This window comes from Podarcis gaigeae (assembly GCF_964106915.1).
Source record: "Podarcis gaigeae genome assembly, chromosome: 2".
Taxonomy (NCBI): Eukaryota; Metazoa; Chordata; class Lepidosauria; order Squamata; family Lacertidae; genus Podarcis; species Podarcis gaigeae.
The window spans coordinates 17,682,599-17,699,480 of record NC_139679.1 but is presented as its reverse complement, the minus strand read 5'-3'; the positions used below and the strand labels follow the sequence as shown (position 1 = coordinate 17,699,480).

At 47.7% G+C, this 16,882-nt stretch overlaps 1 protein-coding gene across 7 annotated transcripts in view; it reads right to left on the bottom strand.

The window, feature by feature from the left end:
* Positions 1 to 14,578, bottom strand: part of COL2A1 (collagen type II alpha 1 chain) — a 97,637-nt gene extending 83,059 nt beyond the window's left edge. Inside the window, exons 1-7 of one of the 7 annotated variants that reach the window (XM_083728816.1) lie at positions 13,449 to 13,830; positions 9,296 to 9,502; positions 6,726 to 6,742; positions 5,891 to 5,923; positions 5,746 to 5,778; positions 5,595 to 5,648; positions 2,850 to 2,951 (exon numbers count right to left, since the gene is read on the bottom strand). In XM_083728816.1, coding sequence (XP_083584942.1) covers positions 2,850 to 2,951; positions 5,595 to 5,648; positions 5,746 to 5,778; positions 5,891 to 5,923; positions 6,726 to 6,742; positions 9,296 to 9,502; positions 13,449 to 13,542 — 540 coding nt within the window. In that variant the 5' untranslated portion in view covers positions 13,543 to 13,830. Of the gene's footprint in view, positions 1 to 2,849; positions 2,952 to 5,594; positions 5,649 to 5,745; positions 5,779 to 5,890; positions 5,924 to 6,725; positions 6,743 to 9,292; positions 9,503 to 13,436; positions 13,831 to 14,013; positions 14,126 to 14,294 lie in introns of those variants that run through there. The other 6 variants (XM_083728815.1, XM_083728821.1, XM_083728820.1 and 3 more) reach the window with 6 other exon arrangements.
* Between the last annotated feature and the right edge of the window lie 2,304 nt (positions 14,579 to 16,882).

Here is a 16,882-nt window from a genome sequence, read left to right as displayed (position 1 = left end):
CCTCCAGTATGCCAGTCTTTGATATTGTTTAGGTAAAGGGACCCCTGACCATTAGGTCCAGTCGTGACCGACTCTGGGGTTGTGGCGCTCATCTCGCTTTATTGGCCGAGGGAGCCGGCGTACAGCTTCCGGGTCATGTGGCCAGCATGACTAAGCCGCTTCTGGCGAACCAGAGCAGTGCACGGAAATGCTGTTTACCTTCCCGCTGGAGCGGTACCTATTTATCTACTTGCACTTCGTGCTTTTGAACTGCTAGGTGGGCAGGAGCTGGGACCAAACAACGGGAGCTCACCCTGTCGCAGGGATTCGAACCACTGACCTTCTGATCAGCAAGCCCTAGGCTCTGTGGTTTAACCCACAGTGCCACCCACGTCCCACATATTGTCTCACATATTGATATTGTTTACATGCCCCTAATAGCAATCAAGTGTGGGTTGCAAAAAATATATACAGTCATTAAACTACGTTAGTGTAGTGTACCTCAAACATGGGCCTGCAGATGTTTGACTACAAATCCCATCATTTCTGACTACTAGCCAAGTTGGCTGGGGATGATGGGAGTTGTAGTTTAGCTCCACTAAGTTCCCTGGGACTTCTTCCCAGGTAAGAGGATATAGGATTACAGCTTTAGCGACTCTAAAATACAACCTTAAGGAAATGCACTAATGGAATGTCTGCCTTTGTCCAGACCTGCCACTCTCCTGATTTGATTCATAACCTGACACAAAATCGAAACCTGCTCAGTCCTAGCAACACTGTCACTGCAACCCATTGCTAACTGGCTTCCTCAGCTGAAAATTACAGTTCCAAAAATTTCCCTGAAATAGGCACAACTGGTTGGTGTAGCCATTAATCTGCTGGGGCTAATAAAGGCCACCAGACCTAACGGCTCTCAAAACTAGAGTTGCCTAGACAAGTTGGGTGTAATTAACTAGGAATGAATTTAAGGTGCTTTGCAGAGGAATTTACAAATGTATTTTGGACCTACAATGGAGTGTGGAGATAGGTATGCTTAAGACTACAGAAATCAGTGGACTTATGAACATCTAATTATATATTGGGCTGTCGATCAAAGTCTATAGACAATGGTGAGCCCTGATGATGATCCTCCTCCATTCTCTAGCACAGTAGATTTCTACCTTGAGGGAACCTTTTCCACATCAGCTGATTGTAGGGGGTTGGACTAGATGACCCTTGGGGTCCCTTCCAACTCTAGAATTCCATTATTCTATGATCTGCTGCGAAATTATCTATGCCCCTGCCACAGAGCCCCAGTGCATTAAAAAGTATTCTGTGACATCTCACAGTTAGGAAAAAAGCCGCAGCCCAGCCTGTTGAGCAAACTATCAGTCTTGCATGAACTGAGAATGTATTGCTATGAGTCGGGGGGGGGGGGGAGCAGGCTGTATGCCAAGACCCTTCTAATTCCTAGATCCAGCAAGTGTTAATATCTAAGGAAGGATTCAAATGGTTGGAATGGCCAGAAAAGTTTTTTTGATAATGGCCCTCTAAATATAGGTCATTAAGGTATCAAAGGAAGTCGCTCTGTGCCAGACAAATGGGGGGGGGCTCCCTCAACTCACTATTTGTTAGTTAGAAAAGACAAAGGCCAGAAATGAGTTGTGTAAGGGTAAGATAGAAGCTGGAGGAAGAAGCAAGCTGAAGCCTATGAAAGAGAGAGATGCCTGATTTCTGTGGCTACAGAGAAGCAAGACCCGCTTGGGGTGTCAGTGCTGTGAACCCATCCATCACAGGCTCAGGTTGTTTAAATAAAGCATATGCCACAGGATCCTCGTATCTACGGGACCGCCTCTCCTGGAATGCCCCACAGAGGACCTTAAGGTCCATGAATGACCATAGTTTAGAGGTCCCAGGCCCTAAGGAAGTCAGACTATCCTCCACCAGGGCCAGGGCCTTTTCAGTGATGGCTCCGACCTGGTGGAATGCTCTGTCCCATGAGACTAGGGCCCTTCAGGATTTAACCTTCTTCTGTCGGGCCTGTAAGACAGAGCTAGTCCACCTGGCCTTTAATTTGAATTCAGCCTGATCTTTTATTTCCCTTCTCTTCCTTCCCCCTCCCCCTTTTATGAAGAGCACCCGCTCTGAGACCCCACAGCTAATTCTCCCCTGGCCTCCTCTCTGGCCCAAGTAGGTCCAATTCAGCCAGCCAACCCTGGGGATTATCTGATTTTTGATTTTTGAATTTCATTGTTATTCATGTTTTTATACTGTATTTTATGCTGCTTTTATAATTAAGTGTTTTAAATTTGTTTTTAGCCACCCTGAGCCCAGTTTTTGAACTGGGAAGGGCGGGGTATAAATAAAAAAATAAAAATAAAATGAAGACACTGTACCTCATTCCAAAGCAAACACAAATGCCTGGGTAAATGCCTGGAACCCCTGGAATCTCGCACCGCTCAGAGATAGGGGTGGCGTTTTTCTAGAGAATACCCAATACTCCCTTGCAGATGACTTCTGGCAAAATAAGCTTTGCAGTGAATAGTTAGGCAACGTTTCAAGGGATTCTGATTTGTTGCAGAAACGCGTGTTATTGTGGGGAGGGGGTATTTCCAGAGGACACCCCAGAACAAGTTTTGAAAACCACAACTCTAATGGCAAAAGAAGGTAATCTAGGCCATTGAAAACCCAGCAGTCTGTTGTACTCTGAATATGTGGCATTTTTTAGGTAGCATATTATGCATGCTGAACTGAATTAAGGCTTATTGCAGAGTTAGAACACCAGGAATTCTTGGTAGGTAGCACAGTGAAAGAGCTCTTTTCATTCTGTAACCACACATGAAATGTGTGTGTGTTTGGGGATGGGGTTGAATCAAGCAGAGGATACTCACTCCACCAAGGCCAGGGAGACCTGGAGGTCCAGGAGGTCCAGGGGGTCCAGGGTTGCCAGGTGTACCAGGTTCGCCATCTCTGCCACGTGGTCCAGGAGCACCCTATTTGAAAAAAGGAAGAAAAACGTCCCAAGGAAGTCAGATCATAAACCACTATATCATCTCATCCAAGATTACACGGGAAAAATCATGTTTTAAAATGACAAGGGCACACGGTCCAATTAACCCTCATAATTGGTGTCATGCATCTTATACATTCCGAATCTAGACAAGTCTACTCAAAAGTAAATCTCACCGAGTTGGCCTGAGGGTTCACAGGATTGCGGACTTGGTTGAAATATTGCTAAGTCTTCTCTGTTAATTTCATCTGTGTATTAACAGCCCAGTCCAAATAATTGTTATGCTCACAAATGTAAAAATGCTCAGCAGTGAGGCCAGTAGATGCTACTGCTCTGTGTATAGTTATGATGGCACAACAGTCAGATTTTCTAGGGAAAAAACTATTTAGGATGCAGGAGATGGCCCTAACGGACCCTTCGGTTGTGTGCATTTGCGTCAATTCCAAACTGCTTTGGGAAGCCCCTTTCTTCTTTAAAATTGAAAAAGACTGATTTTTGAAACTTCTAGTCTAAGCCCCTGCCCAATACACTGAATTCAAAGCTAGAGCCCCTCTCACTACCTGACAGGTGTCTCTCCTGTCTCTGCTGGAATATCTCCAACAAGAGAGAGGCCACCTACCGAACCTGGAGCTGGTTCCACTATCAGACTGCTGTGACCATTAGCAGAATCTACCCCCCCTGTAACATAATCCTATTAGATTGCAGAGTGGTTTAACAGTCAATTGTTCTTCCCAGGGAACTCTGGGAATCTGTAGGCCCTGTGAGGTGAACAGGGGTCTCCTAGAACCCTTAACAAGCCACGGTTGGGGGAAGCCTTGACTGCTTTAAAGTGGTGTGATGCTGCTTTAAATGTATAGTGCAGATGTGACCCTAGTCTTGCCCTTTGGGGCAGCAGAGAACAACCCTTTGCCTCCTTCTATGTGATTTCCACCCCCTCATCACCTTTGCTGCCATCCTCAGAACCCATTTTCAATTTGTCTACCTCCTACTTAGAGTAAGTACCCAACATTGGGTGCAGTAGTTTAAATGAGGCTGGGACAGAGCAAAGCGGAACTATTGCCATATTTTTCGCTCTATAAGACGCACCAGACCATAAGACACACCTGGTTTTTGGAGGAGGAAAACAAGGGAGGGATTCTGAATCCCAGAAGCCAGAACAGCAAGAGGGATCGCTGCGCAGCCTGCATTCGCTCCATAAGACGCACACACATTTCCCCTTACTTTTTAGGAGGGAAAAGTGCGTCTTACAGAGCGAAAAAATACGGTACTTCTCATGACCTCAAAACTATGGGCCTATTGAGTCATGCTTAAATAGAAACATGTTCTCCGACCAAAAATGTGATGCGTACGGGGACTTGTTTCACATGCTAGGGATGGCCCCATCCATTCAACAGAGACGGCCAAGGAACAAAGATGTACAAAAGAATACTACAGCCCTGGACGCTCAACGAAAGGGATGCTCGACAAAGCGTTGTTCTGTGCATGCGCGAAGCGCGATTTAGCGCTTCTGTGCATGTGCGAGCAGCAAACCCGGAAGTAACCCATTCTGGTAATTCCGGGTTTGCCGCGGATGTTAGACGAAATGGACCCTAAATGGGGCGGACTCAAAACGAGGTACCACTGTACTTCCTCCCTAGGGCGGGAAGAAGAGGGGAACTTGTTCTGCCTAGCAAGCTAAAATGCTTACACTGACGGAATGATCAGCATAGCACAATGCTGAATTCCTCCAAAAATATTTGCCTAGTTGCCTATGGTGAGCAAGCATTGTCTCCAGGCGACAAGGCAGAAAAGCTCTTCTGAATTCAGAAACAAGTTGTATTTATTTCTGCTTCAGACCTTCGATGTACCACAAAGAGCCGTCATAGTTGTCTGTGGGAAGGTGAGGCAGTAAGGCAACTGTGTGGGCATGCAACTTTTGCAGATTGGTTTATCTCACATAGGTACAAATCTTATATTTAATACTCCAGGTACACTGCTCAAGGTGGCATAGACAATCCTCTCCCACCATGCTCCACTCCAGCCTCTCCCCCCCCCCCAATTTTACCACCACAAAAACCTTATGAGGAATGTTAGACTGAATGATAGCAACTGGCCAAAGGTCAGGCAGCAAGTTTCATGGGTGAGGGGAACTTGAACCCAGTTCTTCCCAGTCCTAATCCAACTAACCATTTCATCACTCATTCTCGTTTGAAAAAAATACTCCCTGACTCAACTAAGCACAAAAAGCAGACTATTAAGTGCTCATCTTGTACCCTCTATAACTAACTTTCCAAAATCAACACTTTAATGTGCATAAATCATCAAGATGCCCCTGACTTGAAGAGATGACAGGCTTGGTATTTTTAAAACTAGCAAAGCCAAGACTTGAGAATGGAAGTCAGGTGCTTTCAGTCGTGATGTACAATGCAATCCTATACATGTTTCCTGGAGAGTGAGTCCCATGGTGTACAAAGGGACTCACTCCCTGGAAAGCATGCATAGGACATAGCTGTCAACTTTTCCCTTTTCTTGCGAGGAATCCTATTTGGAATGAAGGAATTTCCCTTTCAAAAAGGGAAACGTTGACAGCTATGGCATAGGATCTCAACCTTAATCCTTTGCCCAATGTGTGAGGAGTTGGCATTACCTTTTCTCCTTTATCTCCAGGTTCTCCCCTTGGTCCTTGTTCACCTGAAGGCCCCTTAAGCAGGTGGAGACAAGAGACTCAGTTAGTTATTTTGGTGAACATTTCCCTCCAAAACATTTAAATATCGTAGCAGAAGAGCTCAGTTCCCTACCTGTGGTCCAGGGGGTCCTCTTGGTCCTACAACCTGCACAGGAAAGAGCGAGGAAGAGAGAAAAAGCTGGTTATGTTGGAAGCACATTTTGTTTTGACAGCATTCAAGGGATGAGAAAGGCGGACACAGAAAGTGTAGCACTTACATCTTTAATATCGCCAGGTTCTCCTTTTTGTCCCTGCAAAATGCAAAAGGGTGCACAAGGTTTAACAGGACAACGGAACAAAACACCAAAGCCAGGCTTCCCCTACACACAAATGAAGCCCTGTGTTCAACTCATGCACAATGTTGACATTCTATCTAGATTCCCTGCTTGAAACACTGCGCAACTGTAAGCAGGCCTGTGTACTTGAAAGGGGTAAAGAACATCTGGGCCCCAATTTTGCACAAGAGGTATGCATAAACTTAGCCTAAGTTTTGAATGGCCTTATTTAAGTCAATGGAAGTATTCATTGCTTTTAAGTTAAGGAAACATTTCGGCTTTTTCACTAGGTCTGGGATATGAGAAGCGCAGTTCACATTTCATGCCCATGAGACAGCTCAGCTCTGCAATAATTCACAATAACCATCTGTTGCAGTAGCTCCACTGGCTTCTCCAGATTTCCTTCTGTTCTTCGTGGGGGACAGGAAATGAGGTACACCCTATATGCCAAATGAATGCGTGCAGCAAGGGACTGACAGGGCAGCCGACTGATATGTTCCTGTTCCTTTGACAGCATCTCGATATGCAGAAATCAGCAGGCAAATCATTTTAGGACATCTTGAGCGGTAAGAATTATTGCCCTGTTAATGCCCTCCACTGATACGCCACCTTTTTAAGAAAAGCAAAGGCAAGAGTCGAAATACTGAAACTATGAAAGAAATCTACAGGTCAGATCGCTGTCAAAGGTAACAGGAGCTGACGCCACAAGTAAAATTTGGCACCTCCTAGGGGGCAATTAAAGAAAGCCATGGTTATTAACAGCATTCAGTTGCCTCACCTTGGGGCCAGGTTGCCCTGTTAAGAAAAAATGGGGGGAGGGGAGAGAAAGAAAGCATCAGAACTATGTTGCCATAAATCATATGAACATTATAGTACTTTCAGCCATACGCATGAGATGCACACAATAAGACAAAGGGGAGCAGGAAGATAAGGAAGAGGCTCTGTGACTCGATGGTGGTGGTGAGGAGATGCTGTGCTTTTCTAAACCCATCCGCTGTGCTGGAGATGCCGCCGCCCCAGGAAAATTATAGGCACAGGACTTTTACACTTGGAACGAAAGCCCCATGCAAAATGGCAGAGCAGGAAAGCACAGACGGAATAATAGGATTCCAAACCAATCGCTGCATGTTCAAAGCCATTCTGCAGGAGCAGTCAGTTTAATTCCATTTTGCCCCATTTGGAATTAAGTGTTCTGTTTATCGAAGCAGCAGCAGCAGCAGCAGTGCACATTCGGCCATGATCCTGCACACAAGTATGCATGCCTAAGGCTGCAATCCTATGCAGACATTATTTGGGACTAAGTCCTACAGAACTTAGTGGGAGTTTCTTCCAAACAAATGTGCCCAGGGTGCAGCTGCAAGTCTCACTGAGTGATATGAGACGGATTCCAAACCTGAGCTCACTTCCTTGGAAGAAAATCCTCACCGAAATTACGAATCAGTTGGACTCGTCACCAATTAAGCATGATTAGGATCAAGCTGTTAAGCCATCGCAAATGTGCACAGAAGAACAAGTTTTAGAGGAAAGCATGCTTTTCATGTTTGTTTATCTGTTTGTTTTTTAAAGCAAGAGTGACACAAAATGTAGAAGTTAAAAGCCACATTCAGCTTAACAGCAAATAAACATTTTGCAGGAAGGGACACAGTTAACTTTTGCAAGGCTCAACCCTTTACTCATTCTGGCTGCCTCACACTGTCATTTGTTTTACTTTTTGAAGTAGAGGAGCCTCAAAGGTAAAAGGGTTAAAAAAGGCCACTTCTAATTGTAACATGACTCCTGGGATAGAGAGAAGGCGGTCACATTACACACACATACAAAAAGAACACCGTTTTTGGAACCTGAAATAATGCTGGATTCTTTCCTTGCATCGACTAAAAATCAGTCACTTTGCTAACCATGCCTCCTGGGCAGCACTTTTGAGACATAGCAAAGCACTATTAATCACCCCCAGTATCTCAGGTATGAAAGCTAGTCCCTACCCCCTCGCTTCCTGTCTATTTTCTCACAAGGCTTGAGCTGCTGGTTCTGAGACCACTTTTTTTAAAAAATAAAAATAAAATCTCAGAGTCCCTTAAGGCAGTAGCATCAAGGGGCTGCAAAAGCAGAGGGAGTAAAACGTGGTTGGGGGTGTATCTGCCAACATCTTCCATAGTTTTACACTGCAGCCAGTTCCCCAAAAATGAGGGTAGTGTTTCACTCCTGCTAGCTCCAAAGCCTACACTCTGCAAGAGGTTTTTTCACATCTCTGGCCAGCACATGAAATGGAAATGGCTGAAGAGCAATGCACGATGGGTGCAATCCAGAAAAAGCAGGCATGCCAAAGTCACGTTGACATTAATGGGATTAAGAAATGCTCAAATTCCATTGATTTCAATGGGACTTAGGTGCATTATTATTTGGAGGGGTGGAATGTACTGGAGGCACTTATTTTAAAGCACTATAATTTACCACCAACATTCTTATTATCACTACTGTATTTAGCTTTCTCTGGATTGCACACAATAAAGTTTGTGCAAGTCCCACTGATTTAAGTGGAGCTTTACATGCCCCTAATGTGTTTAGGATGGGACAACTCACGTTTAAAAGACCCCATTAAGGGGGGAAAGGTTTAATTTGGTGGTTTAATGACACCTTTCTCGTCTGAGTGAAACTGTAAAGGAACTGTCCTTGTCCAGCTCACCCTGTAATTTCTGACACTGAAATCACAGCTAAACACGGTGCAGTTGGGGGGAAGACACAGTATCATATACTTAAGCACTGCAATGCTCTTCTCATTTCCTTCATGCTCACAAAAATATATACAGCGATGGCAAGCGGGCCAGAGAAAAGCTTGATTCAAGGCTGCATGTCTGAGGACCTGGTACTTTACCAGACCAGCCTTTTGAAAATAAAAATAAACCATTTATCTGGTCACTTCTAAGGAGTAAAACTTTTCTCCAGGGGACCAGACAGGAAATGTTTTGTAAACTGGCAGATAATTCTTTTCCCCTTTTAGCCCATCAGTGTGTCACAAAGACAGATACATGCAGCTAGTAAACAACTGTGGGCTACCTATTTTATGGGCTTGCTTACATGGACAAGTTAATCTTTTGTCAATACTGCTATCCATCCAAGTTCCTTCCCATAAACTATGACTCGAATAAGAGGATAAGCCATATTTTCTGCACCTGAAACTGCTTTACCAACTATGAGAAGTAGCCTTTCCTAGCAGTTGCCTTCCCATGGATGCTGCAGAGCTTTTTGTGGTTTGCATCCATGGCCTTTAGGAAACATCCCCCCCCCCACCCCCTTTTGCTATTATCTCTCAAGTAATTTATTTATATGGAATGGAAATAAATAAATTACGACCACTGGCGGCGGGCTGGTCAGTTGGGCAGGTGGGGCAACACTCTCCGAAGCCTAACTCAGGGTTGGGACAGTCTCTCAGTTCTTCGCAGATTATGTTGTCGCAGAGGATAGTCCCAGTATCACAGACACAGATCCGGCAGCGCTCAGGTTTCCACACATCTTTATCACTATACCTCTGCCCATTCTGTACACAGCTGCCTGCCTCCTCTGTGCCAGAAGGGGAGGGAAAGAGCAGGGAAGGGTAGGGGGACAAAGGAGGCAAAAAAAGGAAAAAGAGGAAAAGAACCAGAAAGGAGGGGAGAGAGAAAGAAACAGGGTAATAACATCAGCATTGGTTATAGCAGTCCTATGTAATGAGCACAAAGGTGGCCTCTTCTGTTCCAGACTGGCTCCAGTCAAGGAGATCTCTCCATCTTCCCCAGATTTATGATATTTTGGCAGTGTTATCCAGAAGCAAAAAAAAAGGGGGGGGGCTTAGTAATCTGCTCTCTCTCTCTCTCCTTCACACACACACACACAAATACAAAGACCCCTCAGTTCTCACAGTGCTGGTTTGAGATCCTTTACCAGGACACTACAGAACAGGGATGGGGAGCCTGTGGCCTTCTCAACAGCCCAAACTAGCATGGCCCCTTATGGTGATAAAGGATGATGGGAGTCGTAGTCCAACAATGTCTGCAGGGCCAGGGGCTCTTCTGGAACCCTGCTGTAGAATCATGGAGGTTTTCTTCCTATAAGATCTCTGGAGCTCCAGACAGGACATAGCTTTCCTTTGGTTGCTCCTCACAACAAACCCTTTGTGAGGTAATTCTCAGTGAGGTAAGGGCTAGGCAAGGGTCATAGCTACTCGCCCCCCAGTTGCCTCTCTGAGAGATGAACGGGATTTTGAACCTGGCTCTGCCACAGGGTGAAACAATAGTGTGAAACTCTGCCCGCTGTGCCACTCTGCCTGGGTGCGTGTGGAATGCCACTTTCAGAGAGGGCATCTGGCAAATTCTAGGCCCAATTCTGCCTTGGCCTCAACGTCAGCGCATCTTTTAACAGTTGTCGTACACACCTCTGTCCACAGCAGCAAGAATGCTGAATTGGCAGATGATGGGGATGCAGAGGAGAACAAGTGTCCCAAACAAAAAAAATCTGGTGTTTAAAAGTCTCCCGAAGGCCTAGATGCTTGAGCCAGGTCTGGCACTACTAGCTCTGCAGCTTGAATTCTTGGGTGCACTTCTGGTGTGCAAGAAATTCAAACCGATCGGCCATTTCTTAGTCTGAACAGCGTTATACTAGGCCACACAGTCGATTTCAGGTTTGAAACCTCTGGCCAAAATGGCAACTGCCGCCACCTGGCAATCGTGAGGAAGGGGTGATGCTAGAGACCCTTTCAAAATGCTACTCATCTGCTTCTCATCTGGAACGCAGACAGCAGAGTGCGCCTACAAAGAGCAACGACCCTATCTGACTCTCTGTATGTGCAGAAAAGGACTAAAGCTGTTTTTCCAATTAAAAAAGAGTGAGTGGTTTGGGTTTCTTTAAGCAGCAGTAGACAAAATTGATGTGAGATCTTGAAACTGGCAAGATGAGTGCATTTTGGAACTGGAAGGCACAAGTAATAGATGGCAGAAACCTCGGTGCTCTAATCAGAAGAACTGACCATGTTTATCCCCCATTAGGAGACTTAAATAGAAATGATCGTGGTGGGGAAGAGGTCACTAGAAACCCATTAAAAATGTGCCCCTTTGGCACATGCTTTCCTCTTCCCCACCCCCCACTTTCTAAAACACATCCTAGTGAAGGCTTGACAGCACCAGCAAGATGACAGGGGGCTTATTGTGCCCTGAGCAGGGGGAGCCTGCAGGAGCCCAAGGGACCCACGCACTCATGAATGGCCCTTTTCTCGAGTGCACACAGAGCGCGATTCACATGGCTCAGTTAGGGACTAGTTTAAATAAATATGGGCAGCATTTCAGCATCTGGAAGCTATTGCCGCCAAAGGCAAACAAATGTTCATAGAGCGGGAATTGAGCTCGCTCCCTGACCTGGGAGCACACTTTAAAAATAAAATAAAAGACATAAATACAAGACGAGACTGCCAAAAGGCAGGCTAAGGTAACAGTGAGCGAAAAAGCAATGCTATAGGCAAATCCACTCTCGCCTTAGATCATAAGAATGCAACAATAGGCCCTTTTTAAAAAGGTAAAGGGCGATATCTGTGCTCCCTTACTTGCCCACACACCTCTGAAATTCAACGCTTGACCTGAAATCGCTGGACACAGTGAAGGGAAAATGCAGCTAAGCTGCACTGCTGTGCAGTCAGGCCAGCTGATCACAATTGTCTAAACTTTAAAGAGAAGCAAGGGCACCTGACTGACATAACACAGCACCTACCAAAGAGATGGTCAAGGAAAACTCTCCACAGGGCACCCCAGCTCCTGGCTGAACCCAGAACCTTTTCAAGGGGAGGCTGGTCATGGGGCAGAGCCTAACCAGTAATCTTCTCACGGAGGATGAATGGGAGAAAACCAAAATTGGTGACACCACCGCCGCTTGGCTGCCCTTACCAGGTACACTGCTCCACCTCCCGCAACTGGCCCTTTCTGCTACTAACTTGGAAAACTAAACTGCAGAGATTTGCTCCACATGAGCAAAAAGGAATTCAACTCCTTGGCCTCCCCCTGTTTTTCCCCCCTTCTTTTTCTGGAAGCTCGAGCTGAGAAAAATAAAGCATGGCCTGTGATCCAAAGCAAGAGTCCTCCCTCCACCCTCACCCTGCTTTTCGAGCTCTATTCCCTGCAATTGATTTACAGTCTGGAGCATACGGAGGCAGGCGTGGAATTCGAGCAATAGGGAACCTACCCAAAGAAATGAGCTTTTTTTCAAAAAAGGAAAAAGTTCTTTCTACCTAATAAAGTTTCCATCTTCCATCCCTGAATAATATCCCAGACAACAAAAGCTTTCTGGGTGGGGGGGGAGGGACAGCCCTGATTGTATGGTTGCTGTCTTTCGTAGTATCACATTTTGTGATTATTTTGTAATTCATTAGAATATATATATATATTCTAATATATATATGCAATGTGAATGGGGGGAGCAGGGAAAGGACATTGCCACAAGGAAGAAACTACTGTATCTTCCACCACCTAATTTAAGAGAAACCATTTTTTCCCTGGGTTTAAATTTTGCATGCATGTGCTGTTCATGCATATATTGGGGGGAGGTAGGAGAGGGGGAGAGAGATGGAGAGAACAGAGCAAACTAGACTGATGTGTCTCTGGAATGCTTTGCACCCTTCAGGTGGCCTCTTGAGTTGGGGGGGAATTTTCCCTTCTGCTCCTTTCAACAACAACAAAAAAATCTGTTAGCTATCAAATTCCCTGGGATCTCCATCTGCACCTTACCCCACCATCCCTAACTGAATTGGGGGAGGGAGCAAAAGGGGAGGACAGATTTTTTTCTGCACAAAGATCTTTCTTTGTAAAAAAAAAAAGGGGGGGGGAAGAAGGCAAAGAGTCTTGCTTGTCTAACCCCAATGTTCTCTTTTGTCTGGATCCCCCTTTGAACCCATCGCCACCACATTCAGTTAACTCTTTCGCTGCCGCCACAGGAAGAAAGTGCATTTCCACCACTTTCTCTCGGGTGAGCTCTGTCTTTCTGACTTAGGGGGATGGATATTCCTGGATGGAATATAATGGTTTGGCCAGCTCTTTAAGTAACCTTATCCCCACGTCACCCCTTTCCCCGAAAGGCCAATGGCAGAAGAAATGGGAAAACCCTGGGATTGTGGTAAGTGGAGCTCTCTTCTCAACCAAGCAGGCACCACAGTGCAGCCTCCCCCTCAACAGGCATATCAGTATCTCATAGCAAAGGAGATGATGGAGAGAAGCTTTTTATGGGAAGGAAAGAATCTGGTGAGCAAAGGAGAGAAATCCAAGCACAGGAAGGCGTCTCAAGGCCAACTCGGAACAGAAGGCTTAATTGTGCAAACCCTCAAACCTCTCGGTCTTTGCTCCAGATTCTTTCTTTTTGAACACCTCTTCCCTCCCTGTTATTTCCCCACCTCATCCAGATAGGTTTTCTTTTCGCCCTCTTTCAGAAGGAGGAGGAGCAGCAGCAGCAGGAGAAGAAGAAGATGGAGAAGAAGAAGAACGGTGCAACTTACGTATATCCTCATCCTGACATTTGACAACTGCTAATAATATGACTTGCGTGGCTGCTAGGAGCACCAGAGTCCTTGAATCCACAAAGCTGAACATGTCTAAATGTTAGACATGCAGGACCTTTGCGGGGAGGAGGGAGGTGGTTGGTGGTGGTGGAGGAAAAGGTGGCGATGGTAGTTCCCCCCAGTGGCTACCGAGCCTTCATGCAGCCGATCCTCCCTTTTCTTTGGAAACAGCAGGAGAATCCAAAGTCCCCCCCGGAGGCCCAGCAGAAAGTCCCTCTGCTGCTGCCGTCGTGTGCTCCGGGCTGAGGCACCGCGGCTTTATGCTCCCCTCTGCCTTCTAGCAGCCAGCGTATATGCCCAGGTCCCCGTCCCCCCCTGCCCCCCAGCTGAGCTGTAACCTGAGCCCCGAGCCTTGTCCCCGACGGTAGAGACCCCTCCCCTCCTGGCCCATCTCAAGTGCAGCAGGAGCCCTGCAAGCCAAAACGGGTGGCAACCGGGTGGGAGGGGTCTGTGGCTCCTTCCCCCCCCCTTCCCCCCGCCCTCGAAACACCCATCTCGATACCGCGACGGCGGGCGGATCCGAAGTGAATTAGTCCCGCCACCGGGGGACTGCAAGTCGCAGAGCGCTCCCGGGTCGCTCCGCTTCTCCACGCGCAAGAGCCGGCTGCTTCTGGACTTTCGTCTACTGCGCTAAGCTCCTCTCCCTCCGCCTGGGAAGAAGCAGGGACCAGGATGAGTCCCCCCCCCCCCGGGTGGGGAGGGGGGGGGTCCGGGGAAAAGCCACGCAAACGGAGCCAGGATCAAGAGGGGCATCGGGGAACACCGGTGGCTGCGCCTCCGCACCTGCTCCAGAGTTTGCAGCCGTTCCGGTTTCACTTCGAATTCTCCCAGACGGCGCAGCTCCCCGGCTTTTCCGCCAACGAGGAATGCGGGGAACACCTGCCGCCTTCGTGGTCTAGGTTTTCTAACGCCTAACCACACAAATACACCCCGTTTTCCAGCCCATCCCCCCCAGTGGTTTCACCCCCAGCCTCCAATTGCACCGTTGCTCTCTTCGCTCTCACAATTTGGAGCTGATTCGCGCTATTTCCTTTTCCTCGCTTCGCTTTGCAAACTATACGGATCCAACCCTCTCCTCCTTTCCATCGACCTTTCTCACTATGCCTTTCTCAGGATTTTTACACACACACACACACACACACACACACAGTGCATGGTGCCTCTCCGGCCTAAAGGTGTGAGATCGTTTTTAAAGATCAGGTCGCGCAAAGATTCCTGGACAACTCTTCCCACCAGAAGCGGGAAATCAGCTTGAAGACAACCCATTGCAGCGCCGCTACTGCATGGCGACGGATGGAAGGGTTGTGTCTCTGGCAACGAACCCTAGGCCAGACAGGCGGATACAGTGTGTATTATTATTATTATCAAGAGGCTCCGAGTCCTCTTGATAATTGGGACGGACACAGGATTCCGCCGTTAAAGCGCAACGCTAGACAAGGGGCATCGTGCCTTGATTCCGGCGTCTGATTATTGATCGATTTCCCAGCCCAGCCCGCCTCTTCCTTCTTTACCCCCGCCCCGTACTGGAATCTCCTGGGGCAGGAAAAGGGAGGAGAGGTGCGCAAGTCTGGCGGGTGGAGGAGGAAAAGACGGTGCAAAAGCACGCGCCACACCCCCTATGCATGGGTTTACTCGGAAGTAAGCCCCCCTGAGAAAGGGGCTTACTCTCAAGGAAACGCGCGCAGGATCGCATCTCTTGCAGGGCGCAAGTGCTTACTAAAGAAGCGTGCGTCGCGCCCTGCTTTCGGGCGCAGCCGCCAAGGGAAGCTTTGTTTCCCCAACGCGAGCCCGGAATCCCCTTGCGCACGTGGCTGGCGCGTAGGGATCCAACGAGAGCGCTCCAAAAGAGACCCGATGGAGGGAAGATTCCCTCGTTAGGAAATGCTGAGTGAATAGGTCAGTGGTTTTCAGCCAGTCTGCCGTGGTACCCTGGGGTGCCTTGAATGTTGGGCATGGGTGCCACGGCAACACTGGCCTCTGTCCCTCTTTCCTTCCCTCTTCCCCTGATGCCCTCTCCTGTCTCTACTTCCCAAAGGCTTCCCAAAGACTGGGAGTGCCCGCCGGGACCACATAACACCGGTCCTGAGAGATCTGCATTGGCTCCCAGTACGTTTCAGAGCACAATTCAAAGTGTTGGTGCTGACCTTTAAAGCCCTAAATGGCCTCCGTCCAGTATACCTGAAGGAGCGTCTCCACCCCCATCGTTCAGCCCGGACACTGAAATCCAGCGCCGAGTGCCTTCTGGCGGTTCCCTCACTGTGAGAGGTGAGGTTACGGGGAACCAGACAGAGGGCCTTCTCGGTAGTGGCACCCGCCCTGTGGAACGCCCTCCCTTCAGATGTGAAGGAAATAAGCAGCTATCTTATCTTTAAAAGACATCTGAAGGCAGCCCTGTTTAGGTAAAGGTAAGGGGACCCCTGACCATTAGGTCCAGTCGTGGCCGACTTTGGAGTTGCGGCGCTCATCTCGCTTTATTGGCCGAGGGAGCCGGTGTACAGCTTCCGGGTCATGTGGCCAGCATGACTAAGCCGCTTCTGGTGAACCAGAGCAGCGCACGGAAACGCCGTTTACCTTCCCGCCGGAGCAATACCTATTTATCTACTTGCGCTTTGATGTGCTTTCGAACTGCTAGGTTGTAGCCCTGTTTAGAGAAGTTTTTAAGATTTAATGCTGTATTGTTTTTTAACACTCGATTGGAAGCCGCCCAGAGTGGCTGGGGAAGCTCAGCCAGATGGGCGGGGTATAAATAATAAATTATTATTATATTATTATTATTGCACAGCTGTTAGTTGCAGCCGCCCTGGCTACAAGCTCCCCAGGCAAATGGTGCCCCATAGGGCAGGATGAGGAGGCCCAGGGGATTCCCAAGGAGAGGGGAGAAAGGAGGCTGAAGGAAGACATCACAAGGGGTGGGGGGTTGCGTCTGCAGGCAAGGGGTGACACAACTGGGCTCCTGAGCCCCACAGGGGTACCGCAGGAAGAATGTAGTTGGTCAAGAGAGCCATGGACTCAAAAAGGTTGAAAACCTTTGGAATAGGTTGTTGGCATCCATCTGTCTAGAGAGGCAATGGAGTGTGCCTCTGGGGTTTAAGTCAAACCACAGCACCAAAGTGACCTTTGCAGGGTGCAAACATGGGCAGTGTGTGTGGAGGTCCTGGGCTGCCCAGACCGCAAGACCCCACCTCTTGGCCTTGCTGATGTGTTCCAAAGGAAAGCAGAGCAATATATTTCACACCAGCTTGGCTGCAGGAGTTGCTAGAGGGAGGCGTAGAAGCAGTGTTAGAAACAGACATGAAAGGTAGGCGCTAAATGGCACCATAAACCTAGGTTGTGGGCGCAACAACGGAATGTCTAGGCGCCCTTTTTTAATA